The sequence below is a fragment of the Notolabrus celidotus genome, chromosome 8 (genome assembly GCF_009762535.1).
Source record: "Notolabrus celidotus isolate fNotCel1 chromosome 8, fNotCel1.pri, whole genome shotgun sequence".
Lineage (NCBI taxonomy): Eukaryota > Metazoa > Chordata > Actinopteri > Labriformes > Labridae > Notolabrus > Notolabrus celidotus.
In genome coordinates, this window is record NC_048279.1 from 29,292,435 (window position 1) to 29,307,035 (window position 14,601).

General features: G+C 38.6%; 1 protein-coding gene and 1 long non-coding RNA gene across 3 annotated transcripts; one reads left to right on the forward strand and one right to left on the reverse strand.

Moving 5' to 3' along the window:
• Positions 1 to 67: 67 nt before the first annotated feature.
• tdo2a (tryptophan 2,3-dioxygenase a) lies at positions 68 to 5,621 on the reverse strand. The gene is made up of 12 exons (XM_034690412.1): positions 5,552 to 5,621; positions 5,348 to 5,450; positions 5,119 to 5,209; positions 4,690 to 4,760; positions 3,768 to 3,895; positions 3,445 to 3,631; positions 3,154 to 3,261; positions 2,938 to 3,049; positions 2,688 to 2,745; positions 1,987 to 2,066; positions 1,609 to 1,699; positions 68 to 1,274 (listed from the first exon to the last, which is right to left on the reverse strand). The coding sequence occupies exons 1-12, from the start codon at positions 5,584 to 5,586 to the stop codon at positions 1,121 to 1,123; spliced, it is 1,218 nt and encodes a 405-aa protein (XP_034546303.1). The 5' UTR covers positions 5,587 to 5,621; the 3' UTR covers positions 68 to 1,120.
• LOC117817660 lies at positions 179 to 9,030 on the forward strand. 2 transcript variants are annotated; one of them, XR_004632171.1, is made up of 2 exons: positions 179 to 305; positions 6,544 to 9,030. It is a non-coding gene; the product is annotated as an uncharacterized LOC117817660 (long non-coding RNA). The 2 variants fall into 2 exon arrangements; XR_004632172.1 differs by lacking the exon at positions 179 to 305 and adding an exon at positions 1,992 to 2,073.
• Positions 9,031 to 14,601: the final 5,571 nt, after the last annotated feature.

A 14,601-nucleotide genomic window follows, 5' to 3' on the forward strand; every position in this document is an offset into this window, starting at 1 on the left:
CTATACAAAAAGCATTATTACACAACTACATTATCAACATTATGTACACATCTTATGGTTCATATTTTATAGCTTCACATTAACACTGTGCAAATTGTTCTATTCTAGGTGTTGAGATTGATTGTTTATACAGAGCTTTATTGTCCTTTTATCTTCTCTCCCCTCACCTAAGCCACATCCCTGAAGTCTGAAATGGCTTCCTCTCTGACACCCTCCCCACGCAGACATGAAAGATAACACGTTTGTAAAAACCCATCATCGCGCACCAGTTTGATCACTGCTCTCAGCGATCCATTTGCTTTCAGGTCAGTCACAGTGAATCTGCATAATTTTATAGAGAAAAACATCAAAGCACATCTTATCAAGGAGCCATCTGCTATACTCTGTGACCGGTCAGAATTAGAGATTAGAATAAAATAGCCTAATTTGACTGTTTGATTTATTCAGGACTAGTCACAAGTTTGAAGGGTATGAACCTTTGTGCTGCAGCCTGATGAAGGTAATGAACTAATGATGTGCTTTTCTGTTCTGTGTTCAACCATTTCTGGGGTGTTTTGCATGATTTTATTGTTACAAGATGAAGAGACTTTAATCACTTTGCTTGACACTCTGACAATTAAAGTGTTTTTTAGGTTGCAGAACACGATCCCAATTCTTCCCAGAATGTCAATGTTTGAAATGTCTTAGTAACACCATCATGGTCTAATATATACATATATAGATATTTCAGTGTTGGATATGGATAGTTCATTGTCAGACATGTTTAATCTTTCCTCCCCCGTGTTTCAGGATGCAAGACGGTCCAAAAAGTTGCATCACCCTGTGAAGTATTTTAGTGTTTTGTGCTAAAATAATATTTTTAGCCTGGCCTGATTTCCTCAGGAAGCACACCCTTTAGTTCCTTAGCTTTCTCAAGTACATACACCATATCTAATGCAAATCTGAGCTCACAAGATTGAAAAAGTGTGTCACCTAAACACATGCATGTTTCTCTGCTTTTTGAACAGCCTCCTATTCCCTTAGACATCTGTCACAAAACTATTTAATCTGTCCTATTGTGAGGTTAGTTATAGTGAGAGAAAGGAAGCCAAGACAGACGACTGACTGACTGAGACTCCCCTTAGTCAGAGTCTTCGCTGCTGCAGTACGAGCTGTCACAGCATTCAGCCATGTAGAGGAACGTGTGAACGTTGGGGTTCAGCTTGGGCACCCAGTGGCGAGGCACCAGGAACGTTGCCAGGTTGAACAGATCCACAAACACTTTGTAGCGGTCACTAAAGGTGGGAAAAAAATCGTCTATTAAATATTCAACTCATGTACTCTCACAATTTACTGCAGCATCTGTTAGAAATTGTTCTTGCTGAAGGACAAAAGCTAACTTAAAGTGCTCTGAAATGTATTAGATAATAGAGAACGGTGTCACAGCTAGTTTAAAATCAACTGTTAGCGTAGTTTGTGGATGTCAAGAGGAAGTGACCATATGACAGGTTAATTTAGATAAGAACAGAGTAGCAGTGTGCTTGCCTTATCTAAATTAACTCTGAAGTGTTTGAGATACCTGGAGTGTAAAGCATTTAATCAGCAGGTTAAAGTGTAAAGGGTCAATACCTGACAGTGGATCTAAGGTAGTGGTAGCCGGATGAGCCCCCTGTGCCAGCTTTGCTGCCGATCATACGATGCACCATGCATACGTGATTGTCTAAAGAGAAAAAACAAACATATCACCTGTAAGCATTAGTAAAATATCAGAGTGTAGAAAAGTATTTCATTGAAATAGGCTTTTGGATTGCAGAGGATGTTTTTCTGCCTGAGCTCCTGAGCTAACCATAGCTCTGTAAACTCCTCTAAGTCCAGCTCTGCCCTCAGGCAAAATATTACAGCAGTAGTTTCTAGTACTAGAAATCTGCTTTTTTCCCTCTCTGGAAGGTTATTTTTTCTTGTTTACTGGTGAGCATATTTAGCAACCAACAAGGCTTCAGCACTTACATCTCCATTTTGTCATGAGGGTGTCGATATCCATGAGAGATGTGAGCAGTTGGAAAGGGACCTGGAACCTGGGCTCTTCCCTAAAAGGTAGAAAAAAAAAAGATAAAAGTACTTGAGTCAACCTTGATAGAAAATATGGTGGTGTATGATAATGCACCTGATTGGTGTTCATTGAAGTTGTAAAACAGGAGAAGCTATGACCTCAGCACACATGAAGCAGCTGGCATCTTTTACCCAACAGTTTCAAATTTTCTATCTTCATGCAAACCTTAATGAGACTCCACATTGGTTTTAACCACACCCTTAGATAATCCTAACAACTTTCTCTCAGATGAGTGCTGAAACACATACACCAAGCCCTAGAGTTTACAACCCTTATGATATTACATCCCCTGTATGGATGCCAAATTAGTGAAATAGTAAATCTTACATATAAATGAATGAGTAACCCTGTCTCAGGAACTAGCTCCTGGGTGCTTTTAAACAAGATGCTAAAACCCCCCTGCTGTCCCACTGAAGCTGTAGTCAACAGTATAAAGCCGTGTGTACATGGCAGCTCTCATGTGTAGAGAGCAACTATATGAGTCTCAAGCAAACATTAGATGCAGTGTGTCAGCAGCACTCCACTAGATAATTAAAGGTGAAGAAATAGAGCTTCACCAGGCAATTAAATGTGCAGGAACTCTGTTAAAACCACATACCTGTAGAAGTAGATCATCAGAGCACCTTGGAGAGCCTTGTAAGACAGCCGCCTCTCACCTTGTAACACAAAGAAAAATATTTTACTTCACATTAAAAACGAGTTGCCTTCATTCATGTCCTTGTGAGCCAGAGAATAAATTTTAAAGTTCACAAAGTAACATGGAGGCTTTGTCAAATCTAGACCACACTTGACTAACATTCCACATTTGATTATCAGTCAGGTTTCTCTAGTTTGAAGAAGACACGCACCTTTGCTAACGAGGTGGTCATGGCGCTTTTCATCAAACAGAGACGAGAACACCTCTCTCTGTTTGATCAGCTCAGCCATCATTTCCTCCCTGTCCTCAGGATCTGCCATTTTCTTTAAAAAGATAAATAAAGAAGAAAAATACAGTCTGTCAATCATCCGTGCAATCCAAGGGGAGCTGAGAAAGTTTGCTCCGAAAGCCCAAAGTCATCTCTTACCTCGATTTTCTCCTTCTCCTGATTCAACCCATCAAATATATTGATTTCCAGCTTTTCCCAGAAATTGAATCCATCCGCCTCCAAGCCAGGAGTTCTCTCCAGCCACTCCTGAGAAGAGAAACCCAGAGTTTCATCACATTTTTACTGTACAGTAGCAGCAGGGCTTATCCACAGCAACATAAAAATACAGCAGAGGTATACAGCAGAATGAAGGCGCCTTCTTTCATGATGTCTTTTGTAAGGTTAAAAATGTATGACTATATACAGGTATTAGGTGATTGATAGACAAACCTCAACCAGTTTTAAGAGTGGGGGCTCCTTTTCAGTGGCGAGCAGCATCTCGCTGTCATGACCCTTGAAATTGTCTCTGTAATGGCGTCTGTTGTAGGGAACTCTCTGATTGTCTGGGACACCGATTTTGTTCTCTAACAGCCGAAACTGAAGGCTTTGGAATCCAGAGGCTGGAGCCAAGTATTCCCTACAAAGAAACATAAACAAACAAATCCACGATTAGGGACACAACAAGGACACAGAGTACAACATCATACTAGAAAGCATCTTATAAAATTTTAACAAGAGATAGAGAGTGCAAAAAAAAGGGATTCTAAGTTTACCTGAAGTCGAAAAAGTCCAAGGCTGTCATGGTCTCTAGAACAGAAAACTGGTCCACCAGCAGTCTGAAGATCATTACAATCCTGTGGATGCGAGTGTTGACTTTGAGCATGTTGCGTTCGTCTCTGACCTGAAAGAATAGCAAAATATTTAACACTGTAATTTCTCATCACAGTAAAACAACTGATTACTGAAATAATGAGTATTTTCGATTGTTTTTTAATTATTATTTCATCAAAATAAACAGGCCTCCGTTCGGAAAAAAGGCTACGATTCCAGGTGTTGCACTTTGTTTGTTTCAGTGCGTCAGATAGGGTGACACTAAAATGTATAGGTTACTGAAATAACCTGGTGCAATTTTAGCTGTGCAATAACATACCTTACTATAATTTATCAGATAGAAGTGCACATAGTGTGTACATTACATCTGTAATAGTTGCCATATTTTATTCTATTTAATTTTATTCTATTTAATTTTATTATATTATATTATATTTTACCTTTATCATGACTATTATTATTGTTATTATATTTAAATATGTTAGTACCTTGTTGTATTCCCCTGTCCCGTGTTGTAAGCTGCTGTAACAAAATAATTTCCCCCAATGGAGGACCAATAAAGTATATCTTATCTTATGTTTACATTTACCTTGAGTCCCTCTAAAGCCAGATATGCTGACCAAATAAGAATATTATTCCAATAAAAACATAAACATTTTAAAAGAATACTTTTAGATCTGACGTTTATTTATACTACCTTATTCAGATTGTACTAAAATCTCAACCATGGCAACTACATCTCAGTAATAAGACTTCAGTTATTCAAAAATGGCTTTTTAGTTCACTCTTAAATCTTGAAACTCTTTAAGTTTAGAAAACATCACTACATTTGTTACATTCTCTCAACACAGAAAAGTGACTTACATGTCCACTGATGAAGATATCTCGCACTGAGTCGAGCTCAAACAGAATCTGTTTGAACCACAATTCATAGGCTGAAAAGAAAGAACACTTTTAGCATCATAGAACATTTTAAGATATAAGGTTAAAAAGCACATTTTAATAATATTGTCTCATGTTTTTAGCTTTAGAATCATGATAGAAAAAGTCATCTTTTTGGATAAAATCATTATTTGTGTGATAGTAGTGCTAAAATAAAGGATCAATAGAAATAAAAATAATAAAGTAGATTCTTTTCAGCAAAACTGTGACTGCACTGCAATCAAGTTGAATTACCCAAAGAAAAAAAGACTTTAACTTAACAAGAGACTAAACTAAAAACGAAGAGTAATTTCTTTGAGGAAAGAAGTAGAAAAAATCCACTTAAATAGAACAAAACCACAACAGTCTTACCTTGATGGGTGACAATGAAGAGGTGCTCATCATGAATCTTGTTACCCTTTACTTCACTTTGCAGCACTTGGGCTGTGACTATTTTGTCAAGCTGAAAAGAAATGAAGTGCTTGAGTTAGAAAGAAAGAAAGAAAGAAAGAAAGAAAGAAAGAAAGAAAACTCTCATACTCTCTGTTCTTAAAAAAACATGTACAAGGACTGGTAGGTATGAAAGATGGTGTTTCCTTACCTGCAGGTAATCTCCGTAGATGATTCCTCCTTTACTGGCCTTGTTAACTCCTGCCTGAGAATCATCTTCTTCCTCTGGTTTGGGAGGCTTGTTTTTGAATAACCTGCAGTATAAAGAGAGAATACCTTTCGTTACTCTGAGTTTTCCAGTTAATCACGTTTCATTTAATCTAAAAACACTGAAGTAAAAAAAAGTCAAACGTACAAATGCCTCTTCTCAAAATATGGACATCCACTCATGACTTATCCAGATCAGTTGCAGCAAAGATGTTTCCTTCTTCCTCGACTCAAAATAACTAAAATTGTTTTCAACACAAACCTGATTTTTAAAGATTCACCTCCTCCAATCACAGTCACAATACAGTCATCATCCGGCACGCCTCTATTTGCCCCATGGAGGTGTTTACCTTTAACCAGGACTACCTTCTGGACTTTGTCTGACCTGCAAAGAGAACAGTCACATGATCCTTATTGAATAACAGAGTGAAATAAACAAATACCCAATACTTAAAGATTTAATAAATTAAATATCAAATATATATTATAATAAAATAAAAGTGTCTGAATATAGCCGGAGACCTTATTATTGGACATATAGTGTTTTATTGCATCGTAATTTCTTACAGTGCAGATTGTGGTTTTAAAATCTACTCTTTAAGTTATATTATCTTTTCTGCATTGCTTTCTTTCTTTCTTTATTAGGATCCCCATTAGCACAAGCATAATCAATGACTATTCTTCCTGGAGTCCAAACACAAATAATTATACACACTAACACACAATACACACAAAAAAATCTAAACAAAAATACAGACAAAAATAGCTCCTTCTAATGAATTAGAAAAATAACTTACAGAAGCAAAATATTAAAACCAAAATTGGATTTGATGTCTTTATTTCAAACATGTAGAAAAAAAAAGGAATCCCATCAGTAAGCACTGAAACATTGTAATTAACATGTGCAAAAGGAGTAGGTAGAAGTAAAAATGTCTTAAATCCTACCCCTGTATTCACTTTCTATTTTCTGTTATATGAATGCAATCCCACAAAACAAATCCTCATATCTTATCTTCATATTTACAAATACAATCAAAGCAACCCCCTAAGAATTATCAAGGACCTTGGTCATTCATTTAACAGACATTTAATTTATTTTCTTATGCCTTTGTTTTTTCTTTGTTTTTTCTTTGTCCACAGATAAACACCACAAACTGCTACAGAAGATTTCACTGCTGGGGACCAAAATTCACAGATTAGAAGTGAAAGTGGAAGTTAACGGACTGTGTGGAAATAGCACAACTTTACCATTAACTCAAAACAATGGACAGGGGCAAGCCAACACACCGCTAAGAAGTATGCACATGTCTACCAACAAACAGATCGGTTCTGTGATGTGTTTAAATCTGCGAGTGTTAGTCCTCCCTGGAACTATCATGGCGCAAAGCTGAAAAGTAAATCATATCCCTGGGAGAATGAGGAAGAATAACAGGCAGGGCACAGCCCACCGATATGTGATGAGACCAGCTGGCCTGCGCTACCTCCCAGGCAGAACGCCTCTTCAACCCCGGTATTCGGTAGTACACAGCCATGGACAGCTGCGAAAAGGGAGGATTAGCAACAAACCTCCTGAACAACCAAGTGAGAAACAGCAGAACCAATTTGGTCCACTGTTGCAGGATCCAGGATCTCCAGCTAACCAAAATGTCAAATATTAAAAGGCTAAGCTACTCTGATTGTGGGTTACATTGGCGTACAAAGGATGTGCAGTAAAAACACCATTCTGTTTTCCCAAGGATATGGTCTCTGACTTGACAGAAAAATGAACATTGTTGCCGAACACCAGACTGGGAAGAATATCATACTGCATGTTGGGTCAATTTGATAAACAACAACAGGTTAAAAAGAGTCAGCTCTCTGGATGCTGACGTGTTTATCAGCGGGCCCTGACCGACCGGTCAGAAAAGCAGCTCAGAGATTCAGCAGGTTGTGAGCACTGCATAAGTGGCTTTCAACTGCATGTGATGCTCAGTGCAGTTTATTTACAGTTTCAGCATTTTCTGGGAGCGTAGACATCTTTTTTTTTAAAGCAGGCGGTCTGAGCTTAAACAAGTCTGGAGTGAAATAGTTCACCTCCAACCTATTTACTTCATGCGTCACCAAACAGTTTCCTCTGCCAAGGACAAGAGACAACACACATCAGCACAGAGGGAAAACATAACACAGCTTGATTGAAACCTTCAGGAAGTACAATGTCTGCCTCTGCCCGAGGTGTTATGAACAAGAGAGCCAAGAAGAGGGGTCTCCACCTGCCTCTAAACACCTGAACAACACCAGCACCGGTGAAACCCTCACCCGCTCAAACCCCAGCCAGGTCAGCCTCCTCCCCCCACTTGGAGTTCACCGACCAGATGAAGGAGCTGGTCAACACTGGACTTAAATGTAACCCCACCCTTCTTCAATTTTCTCTCCTGTAAACCCCCCCCCCATGAGGACCCCCTCCACCAGAGGCGTCTGGTGGACACAATCGTCTAAGCCACAATGCCCAGCCACGGCACCCAGCCCCTCCTGTCCCTCCCTAATTCCATAAGGCTCTTGACGATGACGATGATCAGGGCTGCTTGTGTTCAGAATTTACCAACCTCAAACTGAAATGTTGTGGGTCCAGGCTGCAAGGAAACATGACAGTCATGAATCGTTCCAGGATAAGCCATGGCCCTGCATGTCAGTAGCTTTCTACATTTCTGTCCCAATTTTAGAAAAAGAAAAAGGACTGCTGAGAAACAGGAGGAACTTAAGTAATTCTGTAAACGTATTGTTAGTGTCAATTCTTTGTGAGCCACAGCCTGTCCCCAAATAATGGGAAGAGACTCCAAAGTAGCTGGCCTTATTATCTTTTTTACAAACATTTTTAATCAGGGATTTGATCACTGAATACAAACTTGATGCTATGTTCTTAACTGAACCTTGGTTGGATGATAATACCAGTGCAGCTGTTCTTATCGAGTCCACCCCTCCCAACTTGATTTTTATCAGCAAGGCAAGAGTGCACAGGAGAGGAGGTGGAGTTGCAGTTTTGTTTAACAAGTCTTTCAAATGCAAACAAGTGACTTTTGTAAATTTAGCATCTTATGAATATGTTACTCTTCAGCTGAGGTCCTCCTCGTGAGCCATGTTCCCAAATATTTACAGGCCACGTAGGTACAGTGTGAACTTTTTTGACGACCATCATCAGTATTGATTTTGATGATGTAATTATTCTGGTGATTTTAACATCCATGTGGACATCCCTCAGGACAAAGGGAGTAAAGAACTGTGTTTTACTCTTGACAACTTTGGGCTGACTCAGCATGTGACAGAGCCAATGCACAATAAGGGCCACACTGTGGACTTACTTATCTCCAATGGGGTTAACATTTCCAAGGTTGTTGTGACTGAAGTTGCCTTTGCTAAGCATTCCTGTGTTTTGTTTGAGAGCAATATCTCAGTGCACGCAATGCATTCAAATAGAAACAATTCAATTATTACTATTCACACACATTTGTTTATACCTTACATTTTATTATTATCTTTATGTATCTATCTTTATTTTTACTCATTTAAACGTATTCTTGATTTGTGCTTATGTCTGTGTTGCTGCAACAACCGAATTTTCACCCGGGATCAATAAAGTATTATCTTATCTCATCTCATCTTATCTTAACAACAATGAAATCTTTCACCAGGTTTTCTCTTCACACATGGGCTGACCCCAAATGAAAAAACACTGACTGGTAGAATCTCAGACTTAGTACTACCGGCTCTCAGTGCTGTTTTTAACACTAACCATGATATTCTACTTAACTGACTGGATAACTGGGTGAGACTTTCTTGTTTAAATCTCATCTAAAGGACAGAAACTACCTTGTGTCAATAAGTAACTTCACATCTGAGACAAAAATGACATGTAGAGTCCCTCAAGGCTCCATCTTGGGGCTTCTTCTGTTTCAATGAGTGTCACTCTGCGGACGACACACAGATATCGATTATAATGTCACCATGAGAGCATGGACTCATACAGGCTCCGAGTAAAGTTATTGAACAAATCCATGAATGGATGTGCCTTTAGTATTTCAAGCAGCTTCAGATGTTACAGTCGAAAACCACTGACCCAGCCAGTAATCTGTGAGTAGTCATGGACTCAGGCCCAAATATTAAAAACCACATTAAGACTATTGCAAAGTCGGCCTGCCGTCACCTGAAGAATATATCAAGGATCAAAGGACTTATGTCCCAGCAGGACATGGAAAACTGGTCAATGCATCAGTCAGACAGCTGCAGGTGAGTCACAACGCTGCTGCTCAAATCCTCACTTAGACCAAGAAAGTGGATCACATCACTCCAGAACCTCAATGTAAAGTAGGTCTTTACACTGGCTCCCTGTCTGTCAGAGAATAGATTTAAAAAAAATACTGCTGCTGGTTTATAAAGTGCTGAAGGGTTTAGGGATAAGATACATTTGTGATCTTCTCACACAGCACAAACCATCCAAACTGCTCAGGTCACCTGGGACAGGTCTGCTTCTTGTCCCCAGAGTCAGAACCAAACATGCAGAGGCAGCTTTCTGTTTTTATTCTCCAACTATCTGGAAAAAACTCTCAGAAAATGTCGGGTCTGCTGAAACAGTTCTTTTAAGTCTTACCTGTTTACAGCTGCCTTTGATTACATTATTTTAACACATTATTGTAATATCTATTTTATTCAACATCACTACACAATACCTTTTATACTTATATTTTGAATCTGTCTTACTTCAGTTCTTAGTTTAATTAATCATTTATTTTCTCTGTTTTGGTCTCATCCACATGGTGCATTCAGTGTTTACTCTCACTACTATTTACATCTGAACATGTAGTCACTAACAAATAATGGACATGTTTATATCTACCACCCATCACCCTGGCATCACAGACTTGATGTCCAAGCTGGCAAACCTGATATGCACCTCTTCTCTTTTTTTTATGTTCCCATGAAAGTTTCAAAAGACACAGACTGTACGTTTCATCTTAAGAAGAGAAGGGGCAGTCAGTTAATCTTTGCATGAACACTTAAAACACATCCCAAAATGATAGTGTGCACTTAAATATAAGTAAACCTAAATGTTCAGTAATTTCAACATAGAACAACTTACAGAGATCCATTTCATTAAGGCCTCTTCTTCTTCTTTGACAGCCTTTTGCTGCTGAGAAAAGTATAAACATTGAGCCATACATGTTAGTGGATGTCTCTCTTTGTAAATCACAAACTGTCCGTCTAGGTCATTGGACTCATCCCCAAATATTTGCAGATTGGTAAATATGTTCTTTACCTCAGTGACCAATACAAGTGATGCTTGGTTCCAAGGCCATGGAGACTGAGTCAAATGTGCATGTGCTCGCAGTGAAAGTACATTTAACACATGTTTGTGTTCATTCCTTCATGTATATCTAATAACTTAAATACATACATATCGTTAAGAGTAGGAAATGTTGGCTATCCAATGCTTTTTTGGAGCTGAAAATGTGGCGTCTGTCTGGTCTAGATTATTATCTAACGAGTGTAGTGTAGTTCATTGTAAATATTTGTTTGTTTTCATTCACAATTGGCAAGATCGGATAAAAAGTAATCATTGTCCCGCCCTACCACCTGATCCAAAACCCAGTTAACCCAGTTTCATCAGTTTAAGTCTCAGACTCCACAATCCACTCTCTGTAAATCTCTCCAAGATCATTAGCACCCTTGTTTTTCACCCACTCCCTTTGTAGACTTCTCAGCTCAGTCCCAACAGCCTGTGCAACTGTCCTCAGAAGATCAGAGGGATGATAACAAGCAGCTATTTCTGAATTGGGACATGGTACAAGCCAAGCAATTTAAGGCTGCGGAGTGAATAAGAAGAGCAAAGGCAGCCCCAAAATTCTTTGTTCTTGTTCTCTCATAGCTGAGATGAATGGGATGCTTCTGAGGACTGGGTGCATGAGATGTGTGAGATGAGATGAGGCCTCAAATGTAATTCTTCGAAACTTTTACAGACCTGTCCGTCTAACTGATAAGGCACACGTGTCGTTACGCAATCTCTCCAAGGTTTTAGTTAGTGACTCATTAAAGGAAAGTACGGATATGACTTTGTTGTTGTCTAACTGCTGTGTAAAAATCCCAATAAAAGATATTCTGTTCCCCCTGTATGTGCCCCTTGGCCTTTATTAACTCAGCAGGACTGCGGCAGGTTTGTTTGTTGAGTGTCTGCCATCAGCTGCCTCCTTCCTCTTAACCTCATCAGATTTCATTTTAGACTCTTTGTACTCCAAACTATTAATGAAACGCCTGTCACAACATTAACCTCAAATGTTCAAAGCATTTTCCATTCGGATTTCAGAATAAAGCAAAAAAGTCAGACAAAAAAGTAAGTATATGTATTATTAGTTCTTCACCATGCTCTTGCTCTTGTACCCACTTGTTATATGAAGCTTTTTACTCTAACAATGGATTTTATGAAAACAATTTTTATGATTTCCAACTTGACTGAATCCTCAAGAGGGTATGAGTTGAAAAGATATTAGTTTTCAGAATTCTGGTGATGAAATGTATCGCCATGTCAGTTATAATTTACATTTGGGGTTGAACAAATGGTAATGGAAACGTATTTCATTTTCATGCCTCTTAGATAACTTAATAAAAGTATCATTTGTATTATCAATGTATACGTTTTCCAGGTATATCAGTATTTATGTATTTCTATTCATTATTATTATACATTTCTATTTAAGTTTTGTCCCTGTAATGGTCCATCATACCCAGAACCAGGATATTGTTGTCACATGGCTGTGTTAAATACTTGATTCTGATTGGCCAATACTCCACTGCAACATCCTTTTATTCCCTGACAGCACACCATTGCTTTTGGATCTAATCATTGACCCTGGTAAGGGGACAACTGTTATCATATCAATGTGCTGATATTCTATGAGTATATCTATTCAATAGTATTATTATTGAGAGTGATTATAATTGCACTTTTCTGATATGACAGTATATTGTCTTATTGTCAGACCTATGATGACACCTAAGATGACAGTAAACTTGCAACTTACACTATTATGCATCAGTTAATCTGGGTCTATCTGTCTATTTTAAGTTAAAGTGAGTTCTTACTGAAGTGGTAGAAATGTTGTGTACATGCTGCTGATAGAAAACTAGCATTTGTTGAACCCATGGTTATCTAATGTCATGTATTTCAGGAGAACATGATGTTTGTGTCCAGAAGAAAGAAGGAGCTTATGCCAGAGCTGAGGACAGCTTGTTATGTCAGGATTACACCCTAGTTCTTCTGTGATCTCAAGAAAAGAAAGCCTGGTGGACCTTGTTGATGGCTTTAGCTCAAACATCACCGTGTTTGGAGAGAGAAGGTGAGCAGTATTTTTCAGCAGTGGTGTTCAGAGGCTGTGTAGTAAACTAACTTCTGTAATGTGTTTCGTATGATATCAATCATTTAAAAAAGGTCATAATTGCAGGTGCAGGTGTTGTTTTTTTTATGATAACACCATGCTGAGCCTTTTTTTATTTTAGGCTTCGGCCTTTTTAGTCTTAATTAGATAGGACAGCTTGAGAGAGACAGGAAATGTGGTAGTAAGGGCACCAAATCATGTCAAGACTTGGTATCAATCATACAACCAGTGCGATGACGACTGTTGCCTCAATACATGGGGTGCTTGTTCGCCCAACCAAGCTAAATCGGCGCCCCCACAGTTTTTAATTTTGGCTTCTTACATCCAATTTTAATTTAGTTACACTTCAATTTAATTCATATTATCCAGTGACTTTTGAGAAATTGTGTTTTCCTCCTCCTGTAACATCCTGGGATGAAGTCTCCCACGGTTAAATTAATTCTGTATATTTTTTTCAGGCCCTGCACAGAAATACTTTTGTGATAGAATTCAGGTTTTCTGTCACACCTCAAATTGTATTTACCTCTGCAGGTCCTGTTGATATTGTGTTGAAGCGAAAGTCTACAAGCTGTCAGCAGAAGGTGAGTAAAAGCAATAATGAATGCTATCACCTTGTGTGCATCTGAAAATCTAATAAGACTGGTTGTCAGAAAAAAAAAAAGCAGCTTTGGTAGAAGTCATTCAGGGACATCAACAGTCCAACATTGAAATGAGTTTTGCAAACAACAGTTGCAGTGTGCACCATCAGTGTTGGGAATGTCAGTATAAGATTAAAATTTGTGATACCCTTGAAGAAGCAAACAGCTTCTCACTGTTGTTTTATTTACCAGAGGCTCATTAGAGAGCTCAATCTGTTGACTGTTTCATATGTTTGTTATTATCTAATCAGCTCAGTGGATGCAATTGCTTGCACAATCCTAATATCGCATTAAGGATTCTGTATTACGTCTGTAGATATCCTATAGATTACCAGAGCTTTCATAACTCCCACCTCTTTGTCATATGATGTTTAACATGAGAGCTTTTAAAAAGACCAGAATTAAGGATTAAGCCTGTTTCCTAAATCCTCCCCCCCACCAGAGTTTTGATTCTGTATAAAAGCAAAAGACATTTCAGCAAACCACCTTCATAAATCTGGGATGTTTGACGTCAAACTCGAGCCGTAGTCAAGTTATGTATGGTGCCTAAGTTCCTTTTTGGTGTTGTAATGTTTGATTGTGCCCCCAAGATGGATTGCAAAACCATTTCATGTTTGGAGCTGCGATTCAACATGGCTACCCTTGCGTTGCATGCATAAAATGAGGCTCAATTGAATTATGAAACATGCCTCATTTTTTCCATTTCTCTGATGTGGTTATTGCATGGTGCTTTTGGGTCTTTGATGTTCTTGCAAAGTCGTGCCATCTCTTTTATATAAGCCTTTGAAGTAGGTCTAGTTACACTGCGTAGTGCTACGCAGCACTGTTGCTTTGGCAGTGCTGACTGTGGTCACAGTGTGATACTGCAGCAGAACTGCAGATCGTTTCAATATTACTGCTTTATCTATTCCATTTGAAGTCTATTTGAATGAACCTGGAACATCCAGAAGTGATTTTTTTTTGTCTTAGGTCGCTTCCAAACCTCTGCCCCCCGTCCAATTATATGAAGTGAAACTAATTCAAACTTTGAAAGTAGTTTCAACTACAGCTCTAATAAGTACACAAGAACATACTAACAGTCAGCATGATGCCTTTGTGAACTATGCACTTTGTACCACTAGGGAGCATCAGAGGACTTTTAAGAGAATCAAAGATTTGAA